The sequence below is a fragment of the Lissotriton helveticus genome, chromosome 3_1, assembly GCF_964261635.1.
Source record: "Lissotriton helveticus chromosome 3_1, aLisHel1.1, whole genome shotgun sequence".
Lineage (NCBI taxonomy): Eukaryota > Metazoa > Chordata > Amphibia > Caudata > Salamandridae > Lissotriton > Lissotriton helveticus.
The window spans coordinates 1767832987-1767848140 of NC_136061.1; the positions used below are offsets into that span (position 1 = coordinate 1767832987).

Below are 15154 nucleotides of genomic sequence, written 5' to 3' on the forward strand. Positions count from 1 at the left end.
CAAGGACAGCATCATGTTAATTTCTGCATAGAAGACAGATTCACACGGAGGTTAAAAAGCCTATGTAAGATTAAGGGGTTGAGGTGAAAGGTGGTGGTAACTAGAGGAGCCTCAGGACGAACAGTGCGGGACACAAACATCACATGGGGTGAAACGAAAGAAGGAGGGACGGAGGGTGACTGGAGGGTGGAGTGGGGGGGTTGGGAACGGACAGTTTGCCTTCACTCACCCTCTTCGGGGTCTGCCAAGAGCACCCCTCTCTTAACCAGTTCCTCCCTGGGTTTTCGCATGGAAATCTTTCGTTCTAAAACTGACATTCAGTTCAAAACAAATAAAAAAAACAACACAAAAAGAGAAGCTGCTCAGAAAAAAGAAACACAAAAAAACGGAAAAAACGAAAACAGTCCACATTTTGCAGAAGTTAGGGTTGTGGCTTAAATAGAAAAAGCCCACTGCTGCCGTTCAGGATCTTAACTGGACAGCAATTGTATTGCCATTTTCTCTTCATATAAGCCCTTTAACAGTTACCTCCCTCACCACCATCTAACATTTATAACACTGCATTTCACCTTCGAGCAGTCTTTTTAAATGAGTTACAAGCTTCCGCCTACATTTGCAAATTTGAAAAACACCCGAATTTGAGGTCCTCCCAAGAAGAGATGAATTTCGAAGTATTATACTCGCAATTTAGAGTGCTGGGCAACACAAATTTGATATTTCAAATGTGAAACACAGCCAGCAACAAACTCTAGACAGATCTCTATGTGATTCTTCTACTGTATTTACAGACTTCAGCCTGGTGCAAAGCCTCTTTTCTTACAGCAAAGAGGCTAGTTGTCACTGAATTTAATTTAAGGTTTTTGTTGAGCGAGGACCAAGCAACTTAATGCATCAGAGGGCGGTACAATATCAAGGTAAGACAACATTAGACAACTTGAGAGAAGCCAGGCTGTGCACTAGATAGGTAAATCATGCGCAGAGGTGCAAAATGTAAGTGATGCAAGCTCAGATTAACAGAGAAATTATTTTATGATAAAAATGACGTACACATCTAAACTGATTCAAAAAATACTCAAAACCATGCCTCCAACACAGATGGAAATGTTGACATGTTAAAAGTACTGAATGCATCGACCAGAGTAAAGTGCAGCACAAGTTATTACAAAAGGCTGAACTTCCATACCGATTGTATACAGGTACATTAATATTATTGGGGAACTGCAAAAGATATATAATCCATTGAAACTCACTCAGATGTGTTATGTTTGAACCTGTAAATGCAAACGAATACAACTGTGCACCCACACATATATGTATATTTGTGAAAATGAGTAACCAAATCTGAGCACTGATACACCAGCAAAGTAACATAACTCATTGGTCAGGTGAACCAAGTTCTCCAGTTACTTTTTACATGACACGAAGGTACAATTTCAAATAGTGTACACTACTGTATGTCATACCGGATGAATTGTATGTGAACATTTTTTTTTACTATAATCATGCTACATATGTTTTGGCATAGCTAAGTCTGAGTGACTTTACCTTGTTCACCAGCATGATCGAACATGGTGGTGTATTAGGATGTCCAGGAGACCTACATGGGGTTCCTAATTATGTATCAATGAAGAGTTCTAAATGACTTATGTGAGGGTGTTGTCATACATAAAGGCTACCCATGATTACGAACAATTGATCAGAAGTGAAAACAAATTGTAAACAAAACCAAGTTCATGGCAAGCTTTGGTGTCACTTCAAGATTATATTTATATATGTTTTGTTAGTAGAATGAGTCTGCCAATACAAGAGTTTACTGCTAGAATGACTCTAGGTAGAACCATGACAGGCAGCTAGTTGTGACGACCACCGGATTGACACGATGGAGCTCTAATTAAAGAAAAAAATAAATAGAAGAGCAGCTTGCTCCCAAGCCAGAAATAGTGAAGGGTCACCAGAGTGCACTCATGTACTAAAACTCTAGAACTGTAGCCCAGAATGTTTACGAGGAAAAGCCTTATAACATAGAGCCACGATTAAAATGAAAGACTCAGGAATGGAAGCAGAGGAGTAGGGACATGGCCTGGAGACCATCTCCTGGAACTGCCTTCTGACACTTAAGTCCTCTCTGCAAAAGAACAAGTTCCTTAGCATCTGTAAAAATTCCTTCAAAAGGATGGTCCAGCTCTGGTAGATTCCTTACATGAATATTCCAATTAGGCACAGACTGGATCTGGATTTTTCTTCATGACATTTAACCTAAATGGCACCAGGATGCAAATTTGGCATCAAAGCTTGGAGGGTTTCTATTATGACGGTATGCTTCTATATATGAAGCACACCCAATCCGAGAGAGGGGTTGCAGAAAGTTGTAAGAAATCTGCTGGTGCTGGGCAATGCACATAGAAGAACATTACCAAATAACTTGTTTCTGTGACTAGATGGCGGCACCCGTAGATACCTTATGTGAACCATTTCCATAGATTCCCTCCAGGAGGCGTCTGAAGAATACACCTGGTCACACTAAGGTTGACTGGAGAATAGCCTTTTAAAAATAGATGCATCTTTTCTCGATGTCCAAGAAATAATGCTTGGCAAAAGAATGTACAGAGGACCAAGTAACTGCTTCAAAGATTCTCAGCACAGACAACCCACTTAAAAATACACAAATAGCACCAACACCTCTAGTCTAGTGAGTTCTGAAACAATATGCAAAACATTTACTGCCAGCTTGTAACCGTTTTTAAGAGAAATGCACCTGGAAATAGTTGGTGAACATACAGACCTACCTCGTCATATTCAAATCATAAATTATCATCCACACTGAGCACACTTGTCCCATGAATGCAGTGGCTTATTGCCCTACTTGGGTCTAGCCTATGCATATATTCCTCCTCCATTTAGGAAGAAGAGAAGGGAAAAACAAAGAAATATTCTGATGGATGTAAAACTCATTTATAAATAAATAGATAAAGAAAGTTTATCAAAAGGGGGGGCAAGGCCTACAGTTTACTAACTCTCGCAGCAGAAATAAAGGCTAAAATAAAAGTATTCTATGACAAACTTTAAAGACAAGAATGAATGGACTTAAGTGGAAGACCCACCACAAAGTCGAACACTCACTATAAAATTAGATGGAGGCAGCCTATTTTGTAGTCCCAAGTATATTAAAAAAAGAACCTTGATCCAGTGACAAAATACTGTTAGAAATTGCCGCTAAACAACCTTATTGCCACACCAAAGATGAGGTGTTCCTTCACCAAAGAGAGGTGTTCCTTCACCAAAGAAACAGAAAAATGAAGATTATGTACAGTCTGAGTAGACAACTGCTCAAATTCATTGTAGAAACCACAAGTCGCATAAATCCTCAAATCTACTGGAATAAACAGCCCCAGTAGAAGGATGCTTAGCAGTGAAAAAAATTATAACACTTTCACCGGTAAGCAATAGGAAGACATGGCTAACCTATTAAACCCCAAACTGTCAGCTGATTCCAATCTGAGATTAAAGAAATTAGCAAAACATCCAGAAATGTTACAAATGAAGCCGATGTGGAAAACTGCGTGCTTCAACCCTGCACCAATCACCTCAAACTTCAGCTATTGTAGTTTGGCGACTTTTGTTTTAGATCTCGGCTTTCAGTGTCCATCACCTCAGATTACAGCTCACAGCCTAGAACATCATCTTCAGGTGTCCTTACTGCGATATAGTTTAGTGGAATGTAATGGAATATAGAACACAGTGTTGGAACGTAGTTCAAAGCATAACAGGCAGTTGCCTGGGAGACCTTGTTGGGTGAGGTGAGGTGTTAAAGTATCTATTTCACCTTACATTGTATATTACACTTGCGGCTATTGTGGGATTAAAAAAAAAAAAGAAGCACTTCCACCATGGGGTAAATTAAACTGGTGTTTCAGGGTGGAGCACAAAAAGGGGGGGAAAAAAGAAGAAATGTACAAGCGTTGTGGGCGTACAGAGGAAAAAAGGAGCTATCCTGTGGTATCGCTGAAGTTCGTGAGGTGGGGTGCATCTAAATTCAAGGCAGCAGCAAAATTGGATGGTGAGACGCAGAGGAACCAGGTACTGTTGAAGGTGTTCATGTGAGGCCGTTGGAACCAGTGTGCTTTACCCCCATTTTCTATTGAAAGGCACGCACCATGTTTTACAGATGGCCATTTTGAAGGATTGGGCAGCCTATGGTTTATTGAAAGGCATGCTGTGTGTGCTCGTAAAGACTTATAGTGGCTATTTTGGAGGATTGGGCCGCAAGAGAAACGTGCCAAGAAACAAAATATTCTTATTTTAGAGTGAGAGGCTCACACCAAAGTGTACTGGGCTGTATGTTAAATTGGCAGCCATCTTACAGCAATGTGAAATTGTGCCTTCAGTACAGTGATAGGCACACCATTGTTTAACATTCGATACGGTGAATGTCTCACCATTACTACTGTACGGTGATAGGCATACCAGTGCATTGCATTATCTAGCAAGCTTGTCAAACAAGCCAGGCACACCATTGTGCTAAATTTATATTGTTATTGCCTCACCAACATTACAGTACGGTGAGGGGGCACACCTTTGCATGTCTTTATCAGAAGTATATGTTACACCAATTTTCCCGTTTGTGCCCTCTGTTGCTAAACTGTGATAAGTACACCATTATTTATTGGTGTCGTAATTTTTGGATAATGTATACACAGTGAAAAGCTCACCTTGTGTAGAGTTGTGCTTGCATCACGGTGGTAGGCACATTATTGCATTGTATGATAAAGTACTGTTGAGCTGCGTTCTTATTGTTTTTTGCACAGAAGTTGTTCTTGTGATAAAGCTAATAACCTACATGAACTTCGCTGTATTAAGAAATTATAGTGTGTTGCGACCATGCAGAATGTAAGGCCACCAATTGTTTTCTTAAGCAGTCCAGGTGAGCCAACAAAGTAGAGCAAGTGGGAACTATATTCGGGCATATGCTCGGTTTGTGGAACCAATTTAAGTTTTGATGGGAGGTATGCCTTGCTACTTCACTGTTCAGGTTGGGAGGGCCAGGAGGTTCTTGAAAATTTACCTGAATTAAGTGCAGAGGAAAAAGAGGTCTTAATGGATTCGAAGTATACTTTATGAAACTGGACCGACATTATCTACCCAGAGTAAGCACGATAATGGAACATTATTATTTTTTTGGTCTACGCGAACAGGGATGTAATGAATCGGATGAAGAATATAATACATTTCTGTTAAGTTTGCAGCAACGTGCAAATTTGGGGGTTCCAGCGAGTAACGGATTAGATACCAGTTTGTATTAAGAAACGAGGATGATGAAATCAGAGAGGAACTGTGGCTGAAAGCTGAGTCACCATTGGAAGAGGTGATTCTGGTCACAAAAAGGGTTGAACCCATGCTAAAGCATGAAAAGAGTAAGCCAAGTTCTAGAGTGGAGAAGAGTGAGGATACTGTTTGCATGATAAAAAAAAAAGAATTAACACAGGATTTAACCAAGGAAGATCCCAACAGGGTTAGTTGGGAAAACAAAATGCCAGGCGAGTGTTTTCGCTGTGGTAGAAGTGGACATAAAGAGAATGCCAAATTGAGTCTTGCGGTGTTTGTAACACGCTTCAGCTGTGGCAAGGAAGGTCATTACCTGAAATGTTGTAGAAATAGACAAAGGAAAGAACAAAATAAGGAGGTAAAGGAAATTTCTCAAGATATTGTCTTTCAAATCAAATAAACTTCACAGAACTATCCCAGTGGTATAGAAAGAATTGAAGGGGTGGAACTGGAAATTAAATCTGACTCCTGCTTGCACCTAACCACTATATCCAAGGACACATCTGAACGCTGATTTCAAGCAAAAAACAAGTTACATGTGATGGATATAAAGCCAGGTGGTCAAGCAATAAGCATGATGGGATATTTTAATGCATGTGTAGAATTGGGAACGAGATATATGGTGGGTAAAGTTTATGTGACTATAAATGGGAATTAGGTATTTCGGTGGCCAAATCAACGGCTACTTGGCGTTACTTTGAATCCAAATGCAGATCCCCAGGTTCAGGAGCAAGAAGTGGTAACTAATATGAGTAAATTTGTATCTGAATGACCTTCTTTGTTTAAAGAACAGTTTGTTGCATGAAAGGTTGCAAAAGCGGCTGTGGTGAAAGTTAGGAAAGTACCTGTAGCATTACAGGGTAAAGTGGAACAAGAAGATTGCAACAACAAAAGATCATAACACAAGTTGTAGCTACTGATTCGTTGGCACCGATTGTGGTAGGCAAGAAGCCGAATGGGGATATTAGACTGTGTGTAGACTTAGGAGCATTAAATAAGGAAGTGGTTGTGGATGAATTTCCACTACACAATATGGAGGAGATCATTTCTTCATTGGCGGATGAGAAATAATTCACCACATTAGATCTCACACAGGCTTATCACCATACACAATTGGTGGACAGCTCTCAGGAATAAACTATGTTTATAATGCTAATGGGTGGATTCAAGTTTACAAGAATGCCTTTCGGACTTGTATCCGCATCGTCGTTATTTTGGAGAGTTATGGCCTCAATTTTAAAAGGAGTTGGGGGTGTTAAATGTTATCAGGGTGAACTTTGGGAGCAAACTTACTGAGAATAATGCTGGAGTGAAATTTACTTTGAAAACACTAATGGATGCAGGTTTGACGCTGAAAAGAGAAAAATGTAAATTGGCCCAGCAAGAGGTTAATTATATGGGTCACTTTATTACAGGAAGAGGAGTGGCTCCAAAGCAGGAATTTGTGGACACTATTTCCAAATTGAATGCACCATGACAAATCTAATAACATGAGACAGTTACTGGTGAGGAATACGGAAATTAAGTCAATCTTGGTGTGTCAGGAAGGATTTGATGAATTAAAAAGAGACTTGGAAAATGCACTTAATTTACCGGATTTTGTACCTGGGGAAGAAACAATGAGTAACTGATGCTAGTTGTAAAGTTGTAGGGGCGTTGTTGAAGCACAAGAAATGGTAAGGAACAATTAATTGCCTGTGCATCAATGAGATTGTGATGAGCAGAATTAAATTATTCGGTTGTGGAGAGAGAAGCTTTGGTTATATTTTGGGCACTAAATCAGTTTCGGAATTTCCTTTGGGGTACTTATTTTAGAGAGGATACAGATCATAAGCCTTTAAGGGAGATATTTCAAAAGAAAGGTCTAGATTACATATCATCAAGAATCAGAAGATGGGTGATGGTTCTGCAGGACTTAGAATTTGGGGTGGATCATGTTCCTGGAGAGAGTAATCTGACAGTGGATTGTTTATCCAGGGTGGTGGGAGAAGTAGAAGAAGTCGGGCTTTCAGATGAAGTTGAGGAAGAAGAGCCCTCAAATCAGGGGAACCGGGTTCGAGTCTCGGCAATGACGCTCAACATCTCGTGCTTCCGGGCAAATCACTTAATCTCCCCATGCCAAACAAAAATGAATGTGTCCTTGTGTAACACAAATGGTGATAATGTAAAGCGCTCTGATACCCAATATCGGGTCAAGTTCGCGCTAAATAAAACTCAGATAAAATACTTTTTTTTTTATTAATAAGAGCCATTCGAAGTGTGTGAAATCACAATGGGAAGCCTAACAGAAAGGGGGTCGAAAGAAGAGTTAAAAAAAGAATTAGGAGTTCATGGAAATTATACAGAAAATACAAACCGGTAAAGAGAAAGGAAAAGCTATGTCTAAAACCTGCGTAAATGTATTTGATGAATAGCCGTGGATAGAGACATTTTTTGAGAGGAACAAAATTGGTCTCCTAGTTCGTGGAGGGGAGATTGAGAAGGCACATTAAGGTTAAGAGTGAATTTCTGGTGGCCAGGAATGGACTTAAGTATTGAACGTGTGGTTAGAGTAGATAGAGTGTAGGAATAGCGACGTGTTCACACCAAGTACCACGGTGTGTAGGAAATTACTGGAGGGTCCATGGCAAGAGGCGGCCATAAAGAGGCGAGTGAACTACCCCTTTCCCGGTAGTCATGATCGATTTATACTCTGGATGTGTAAAGGAAATAACCCGAGACTGTAATTACGTTTTTGCACAGAGTTTTTAAAAGGGAATATTTTCCAAAATCACTATTATCTGACAATGGGCCACAATTTTGTTTCAAGAAAATGGAAGCTTTGCTGGAGTCATGTGGATCAGAACACAAAAGTGTTCTGTATATCATCCTCAAATGGATTAAGCTCTAGAAAGGTTTAATAGAGTGATAAAAGAGAATATACAGTTATCTAGTGTAAATTCTCAAAAATTGGATACAGGAGTTACAGAAATGTATTACTGCACACCGCATGAGGCCATGCTCTACTACACAGAAGTTTCCATTTGAATTATTCAAAGGAAGATCACCCAATACCTCATTGTGTTGAAGTTGGATGGATTGGATTAAAGGGATAACATTCAATGGAATTGGAGCATGGAAAGATCACAACTTAAAAAAACAAGAAATAAAATTTAAAATGTGATGACCGGAAAAGAGTAAAGTTTAGTGAGATATGTGGGGGGGATTCGGTATGGATCAAAGTTCCAGTTGGGTGTATGGCTTTGTCTAAGTATACTAAATGCATTCAAGTGAGGAAGTGTTTGAGGAATGTGGTAAAGATCAAGGATGGAAAAATAGTCTGGTAGTTGTTCTAAATCCAGTGTAATTGGAAATGAGAACTTGAAGTCAGATTCCCAGGTTTGAGGGTGTGGTGGAATGGTGTACAGAGATTATAATAAAAAGCACCAGAAGACTGTAGAAGAAGTACACACAGTTGTTCTGTTCCATCATATGTAAAGGACTATGTGAAATAAGATTTTAGGATCTATTTTGCAACTAGCAAATATGAAGTTTCTTTTACAAAAATATTGTGCCTGCAATATTTTAGATTATAGAGTATTATTCATATTGTTTTGTTAGTCAGTTATTGTAATAGCTTGTTGAAGAAAGTAGAAGTGTGATATAGTATGGTGGCCTGCCTAGATGTCAGCAGGCAGTATGATGTCAAATGGAATACAGAACACAGTGTTGGAATGTAGTTGAATGTAAATAAATAAATAAACAGGTAGTTGCCTGAGAGACCTTGTTGGGTGAGGTGCTGTATTTAAGTATCCCCTATTTCACCGTATATGAGCACATTGTATATTTGTACGACATTACACTTACCTTCTGAAGTCTCCTTGAACTTATCACTGGGTTTCTTCTTCCGCCACTTCCATGGCTTGAAGATCTTGCCAAAGGTGGCAAACTTGCTTTTCCTCTTGGTGGGTGGTGTAGCATCGGCAGAGTCTGTGACATCAGGCATGCCTGGACCCGGCTGATCCAGCTCCTCAGCTGCAGGCAGGAACAGAATATAAACACAAGAGTGAAAATCTACGTCTAGTGTAGTTAGTGACATTACCAATGAATCTGGCCAGGAGAAGCTTGATAACTAAGAGTAAGGGAAAAACAGATTACTACAAGACACTCCCTTCTGCAGATTGAAATACGTATTCAGTGCGGAACAGTAAGCACTACCAGGGCATAGAGCATGACATTCTGACAACCATTAGGTAATAAAGTGATCATGAATTAAAAATTGCATGCGCAAATACAGCCATCGTTAGATATGGTAACAATGGTGAGCTCACTGACTCTTCTAACATTTAATCTGTTGTTTGCCAGCGCTGTGGGTAGGCCCCCACACTGTCCACGATCTACATTAATTATTTAGTTCGAGAATTCGATTTCTCTGGCAATGATGCACCTAAATTGGGCGCCCATAAAAATCGCAATGCTGCTTTTTGCAGATGACATGCTATTAATAACCAAAATTCTGCATGGTCTGCAGGCAATAGTAGATCTTTCTTTAACTTTTGCAACGCACAAAGCCTTGAGCTTAACAACAAACGAAATTTATGGTGCCAAGGCTAAGATTGTGGCGTAGGGTGTTTCACTTGAACAAGTGCAGGAGTTTGTGTACTTTGGGGTATGTTTTAATCATAAAATTAGCTGACCCACATACATAAGAAAATGCGCGCTCAAACTTCAACATGAAGCTGGGGTTGTCCCCAAACTGCGCAAGAAGGCCCAAGCTTGCGCTCTTGCTCCAGTGGTGTAGATTTATATTCTTGAAGGGAAAAACTCAACTATGTATGGTGCAGAACTCTGGGGACACGCTGGGTCTGCTGAACTCTGTAAAGTAGAAAACAGGTTTGTGAGGAGTGTCCTTCACCATCCGCAGAATGCCCCTCGTTGTAGCTAGATGTGGTATCTCCCACTGTTGTTCTCCCCCCGGCGCTCCGCATGTAATGGAGCTGCTCGCGGTGACATCATTTAGAATGTCACCGCGAACAGCATTCCAAGGCGAGCGCCCGCGGTAGTGAGAAAAGCCGTCTCTCGAGACAAGCTGTGGCTGAGGTCGTTAGGTCGTGTAATTCATCTTAAATAAATATTGGTTTCCTATCGCAGTGTCCTGCTGATTATTTGCCGCTTTCACACTGGCGACGAGGACTTGGGATGACCAGCGACCTCAACACGCTAAACGGTTGGTGACAGCTGAAGGGAAAAGAAGGATTCTGACGCTCTGGAGACTGACGGCATCGCGGAGAAATAAATCGGATCTGTGAAGTATAACAGTGGTGTGGGGAGTAGAAGTATTTACCCCGCTTGCAGCCTGAGTCACGAAGAAAAACTGCGAGGAAGAGCAGTTTCAGGGCTGAAGGAAAGTAATCACCGACTTCCAAGTAAGGTGACGCCTGTCTGCTGCCCTCGGCGCGCTGAATAAAGACCCACAAGTAACGTATTTGATGGATGGAGTTTGTGACTGGGGTCAATCGAGCCTGCTAGGCAATTTTGGCAGCGTGTGTTTGTGGGACTATGAACGAAGCGCCAGCTGTTTCTACATAAAGGAAAAGACGGCACTTGACAGCCAGCTGGAGTGTTTGTGCCTGGCGCGCTGTTTCTACACCCAGTGAGGTTCCTGAGGCAACTTATGACAGGCAGTCACAGAAGCGGAGTGAGCGGAGAATATCATTCTTGGTCTGATCCACGTGCAGCGTGCGCGCAGAGAGTGAAGCCAGAGACTCACCGTGTGGCCTGCGGGTGCTGCAGTGTGCTAGGGTTACGTGATGAGGGCAGTATCAGCGTGAACTTTGCCAGGCCAGTCTCGTCCCTGCAATAGCGTTCGTATTCCTTTTAAAAGAGAGCCGTCGGCGCGCCAGGACGGATGATGAATAGTCCCTACTGTATTCTGCCACACTTCGTGAAGTGACTAGCAGCGTGAGCAGCACACCATCCCCTGCTGGTTCGCACGGAAGTAGGACAAACTTTGTTTTTTGAAATTCCCACACTTAGTAATTGGCATCCACGACTCGGCCATCTGAAGTACATTCCTTGTGCAACCTTGAATTTGGAGTTGAACTCTCTCGCAGGCCTGTAGCATTCTGTTTCTAGGAGTGTTGACCGGCTAGACTCCTACCATGAACCCATTCTCATAACTGTGGGCCTCTTACTGGTTGTTCGTATTTACCCTCTGTTTATAATAGTCTTTGAGTGTATAATTGAGCTGTCATGTATCTCGAAACAACATGAGAGGGTATTGATTATGTGCCTGGCTGTTACAGTAGTTTGGAATAGCACGTTACCCCACTTTACACAGTAGCCTAGGATAAATTATTCGTCCTTTGTATTGGTTTCCCTTTTACATTGCATTCTGTGGACACTGCACCTTGCGCTATTCCCCACCCTTTTACTCTTGTTGGCAATACACGTTTGTTCTGTGCCACCGTCTAATCGTAACCATGCAGAGTGTGACTCCTCCGCCCTTTTTCCTCACTAACCCGGGTGAACCTAATATTCAATGGAAAAAGTGGAAGAAAGTATTTTTGAACTATGCCACTGTGTGTGGGCCTAATCTGGGACTGGAAAGAAAAGTAGCGTTATTAGCATATTACCTAGGAGCAGAAGGGGAGGAAGTTCTAGATCATCTCCCAGAGTTAGGGACGCAGGAAGCGAGGGGCCTGAATGAGTTAGAAGTAAGTCTTAAGAAATTGGACTTGCACTACCTCCCCAAGACGAGCACCATTATGGAGAGGTACCATTTTGGAAAGAGAGCACAGAAGGAGGGGGAATCTATTGAAGATTTTGTGTCTGAGTTAAGGAAACTGGCTGCGACATGCAAGTTTGGGGGTGCAAGCGAAGAAAGGATCAGAGACCAGTTTGTGTTGGCTTGCAGAATGGAACGGGTGCGTGAGGAGCTGTGGCTTAAGGATGATCCGCCCCTGAGAGAGGTGTTAATTATTGCCAAACAAGTTGAGCACATGTTGCTGTGCGTCAAGGAAATTAAGCAGGACACAGGGGAGAAAAGGAACGAAGACAAGCCAAGTGTGAGTGAAGTGGTGGCAGAGAGTGAGGCTGTGTCGGTGATCAAAGGTCAAAAGGTGACAGGCAGAGAGCAGAAGGAGAACAGGGTGGGAGGGTCATTCAAGGGCACCTGTTACAGGTGTGGCAAACAGGGGCACCTTGCCAATGACAAAGAGTGTCCCGCCCTTAGATTTACATGTAACAAGTGTGGGAGGAAAGGTCACTTTAAGCAGTATTGCAAGAGTGGTCAAGGGTTCAGCAGACAGAGTAGAGACAGGACTAATGTAGTCTGTGATGAAATTGTGGTACAGGTCAATGAATGCCAGGTCGAGAGCCGTAATGACACCATCTGTGAAGAAATTGTGGTGCAGGTTGGTGAGGGTCAAGTCAGCAGCCCCAAGGACACCATAAAAGTGGGAGACACTGAATTAGAGACTTTGTTTGACTCCTGCTCTAGGATTACAATCATTAATGCCAGAGAATTCGCCTGTGTGTCCAAGGGGAAGATAACTTTGAGGAAAATGGATGTGAGACCTGGAGGGTATGCGGGGCGCCCCATCTCTATGAAAGGGTACTTTTGGGGCAAGATAGAATACAGGAACAGGTCAACAGTGTCAAAGGTTTATGTGTCTACAGTTGGGGATAACATTCTGGGGTGGCAAGCACAGAAGGAGTTGGGGGTCTATCTCAATCCCAATAGCACTCCCCAGATCTTGATACAGGAGATACAGGGACAAAAAGAGGATGTAGTGTCCGAGTTCAAAGAAGTATTCAGAGAAGAGCTAGGGTGTTTAAAGAACTACTGCCACAAAATAAAGTTGAAGGAGAACGCCAAGCCAGTTGTAGCAAAAGTCAGGAGGCTTCCAATCGCCATCCAAGAGGAAGTGAAATCTGAACTGGAGAAATTGTGCAGGGCTGGTGTCATCGAACCGGTGGAAGCGACGGAATGGTTGGCACCCATCGTGGCCGCAAAGAAAAAGGATGGATCGGTTCGGCTCTGCATCGACTTGAGAGCACTTAACAGAGAGGTAGTGGTCGAGCGATTTCCCCTACCGAACATCACCCAGATGATGAGCATGCTAGAGGGGGCAAAGGTGTTCTCTACCCTCGACCTCACTTCGGCTTATTTCCAGATCAAACTGCACGAAGAGTCGCAAGAACTCACGGCGTTTGTGACACCCATGGGCGCGTATAAGTTCAAAAGGATGCCTTTTGGATTGATCTCGGCGGCTGCTGTGTTCCAGAGACTCATGGGGAACATCTTGAAAGGCATTCCAGGCGTCGTGTGTTATCAGGACGACGTGCTGATATTTGCAAAAGACCACGAAGAGCATGATGAGAGGCTGAGGCGCGTTCTGGGAAGGTTCAGGTCGCAAGGACTAACGGTGAAAAAAGACAAGTGTGTCTTCGGATGTGCAGAGCTCGACTTCTTGGGCCACAAGGTGACTGCCGGAGGAATCTACCCTAAGGCCGAGCTCCAGAACACCATAGTAAACTTGATGCCCCCCACAAGCAAGGACGAAATCAAGTCTTTCATGGGAATGTTAGAGTTCTACGGGAAATTCATACGGAACCTTGCAGGAAGGACGTACGCCATCAGGTTGCTTTTGAAGAGGGAGGCGGAGTTCAACTGGAGTCAGGAGTGCCAGAGGGAGTTTGAAGACGTAAAGAGGGCACTAGCTGAAGCCCCCAGCCTAAAGTCTTACATACCCAACCGGGCGACAGTGGTTACCACTGATGCAAGCGCGAAAGAGCTGGGAGCAGTCCTCACTCAAGTAGGCAAGGAAGGGGAAGAAACGATAGCATTCGCCTCTAGATCACTCCAGAAGTCTGAAAACAACTACTCAGTGATAGAAAAAGAGGCTCTGGCAGTATCCTGGGCATTGGGGAAATTCAGAGACTTCCTGTGGGGCACACAGTTCACGTTGCGTACTGACCACAAGCCGTTGGTAGAGGTCTTCAGCAAGAAGGGCTTGGATGCCATCTCCAGCAGGATCAGGCGGTGGGTGGTCAGTCTGCAGGAATACACCTTCTGCGTCTAGTATGTTCCGGGATCGCGCAATTTTGCAGCTGACTGCCTGTCAAGACTCGTAAACGAAGAGGAAGCGAAAGAGACGCATGACAGGGTGGATGATGAAGCTGATGAGAATCAGATGGAAAATGTTTGCGCTATCCAGAGGGCATTAGGAGAAGAAACATGGAAGAATGCAATGAAGGAAGATGAAACCTTGGAGGAGGTGTGCAAAAGAGTAAAAGGCAGGTGGAAACAAGAAGATAAACGAGAAGAGGCTCTGCGGCCATACTGGGTGGTCAAAGATGAGCTGTCTATAGTTGATGAATGCCTGTTCAGGGGAATAAGACTAGTACCACCTGCGTCAGTGAGAGAGAACCTAGTTGAGATAGCCCACGAAGGTCACATGGGTATCACCAAGACGAAGCAAAGGTTGAGAGAGAGCTACTGGTGGCCGAGCATGGACATTGCGATTGAGAGGAAAATAAGGGACTGCATTCCGTGCAGCAACAGCGACAAAATCTTGAAACAACTGACACCCCCAATGGTATGCAGGCCGCCACCGTCAGGACCTTGGGAAGAATTGGCCCTGGACATTGTGGGTCCATTGACGGGAGAAGTGCGCACGCCGTATATCCTGGTGCTCATGGACATGTATTCTAGGTGGCCAGAGGTGAGGCTAGTGAGTGAAGTCACAACCAAGGTTGTCATCGAGTTCATGAAAGAGTTGTTTGTCAGAGAAGGATTACCCAGCAGCCTACTCACAGACAATGGGGTGCAACTATGTTCCAAAGAGAT

General features: G+C 43.0%; 1 protein-coding gene across 7 annotated transcripts in view; it reads right to left on the reverse strand.

Moving 5' to 3' along the window:
* The window catches only part of PHACTR4 (phosphatase and actin regulator 4), a 597089-nt gene that overhangs the window by 262096 nt on the left and 319839 nt on the right, over positions 1-15154 (reverse strand). For 4 of the 7 annotated variants that reach the window (XM_078682591.1, XM_078682592.1, XM_078682593.1 and 1 more), the window contains 2 exons: positions 9169-9336; positions 230-310 (listed from right to left, as the gene is read on the reverse strand). In XM_078682591.1, coding sequence (XP_078538717.1) covers positions 230-310; positions 9169-9336 — 249 coding nt within the window. The remainder of the gene's footprint in view (positions 1-229; positions 311-9168; positions 9337-15154) is intronic. The other 3 variants (XM_078682596.1, XM_078682597.1, XM_078682598.1) reach the window with 1 other exon arrangement.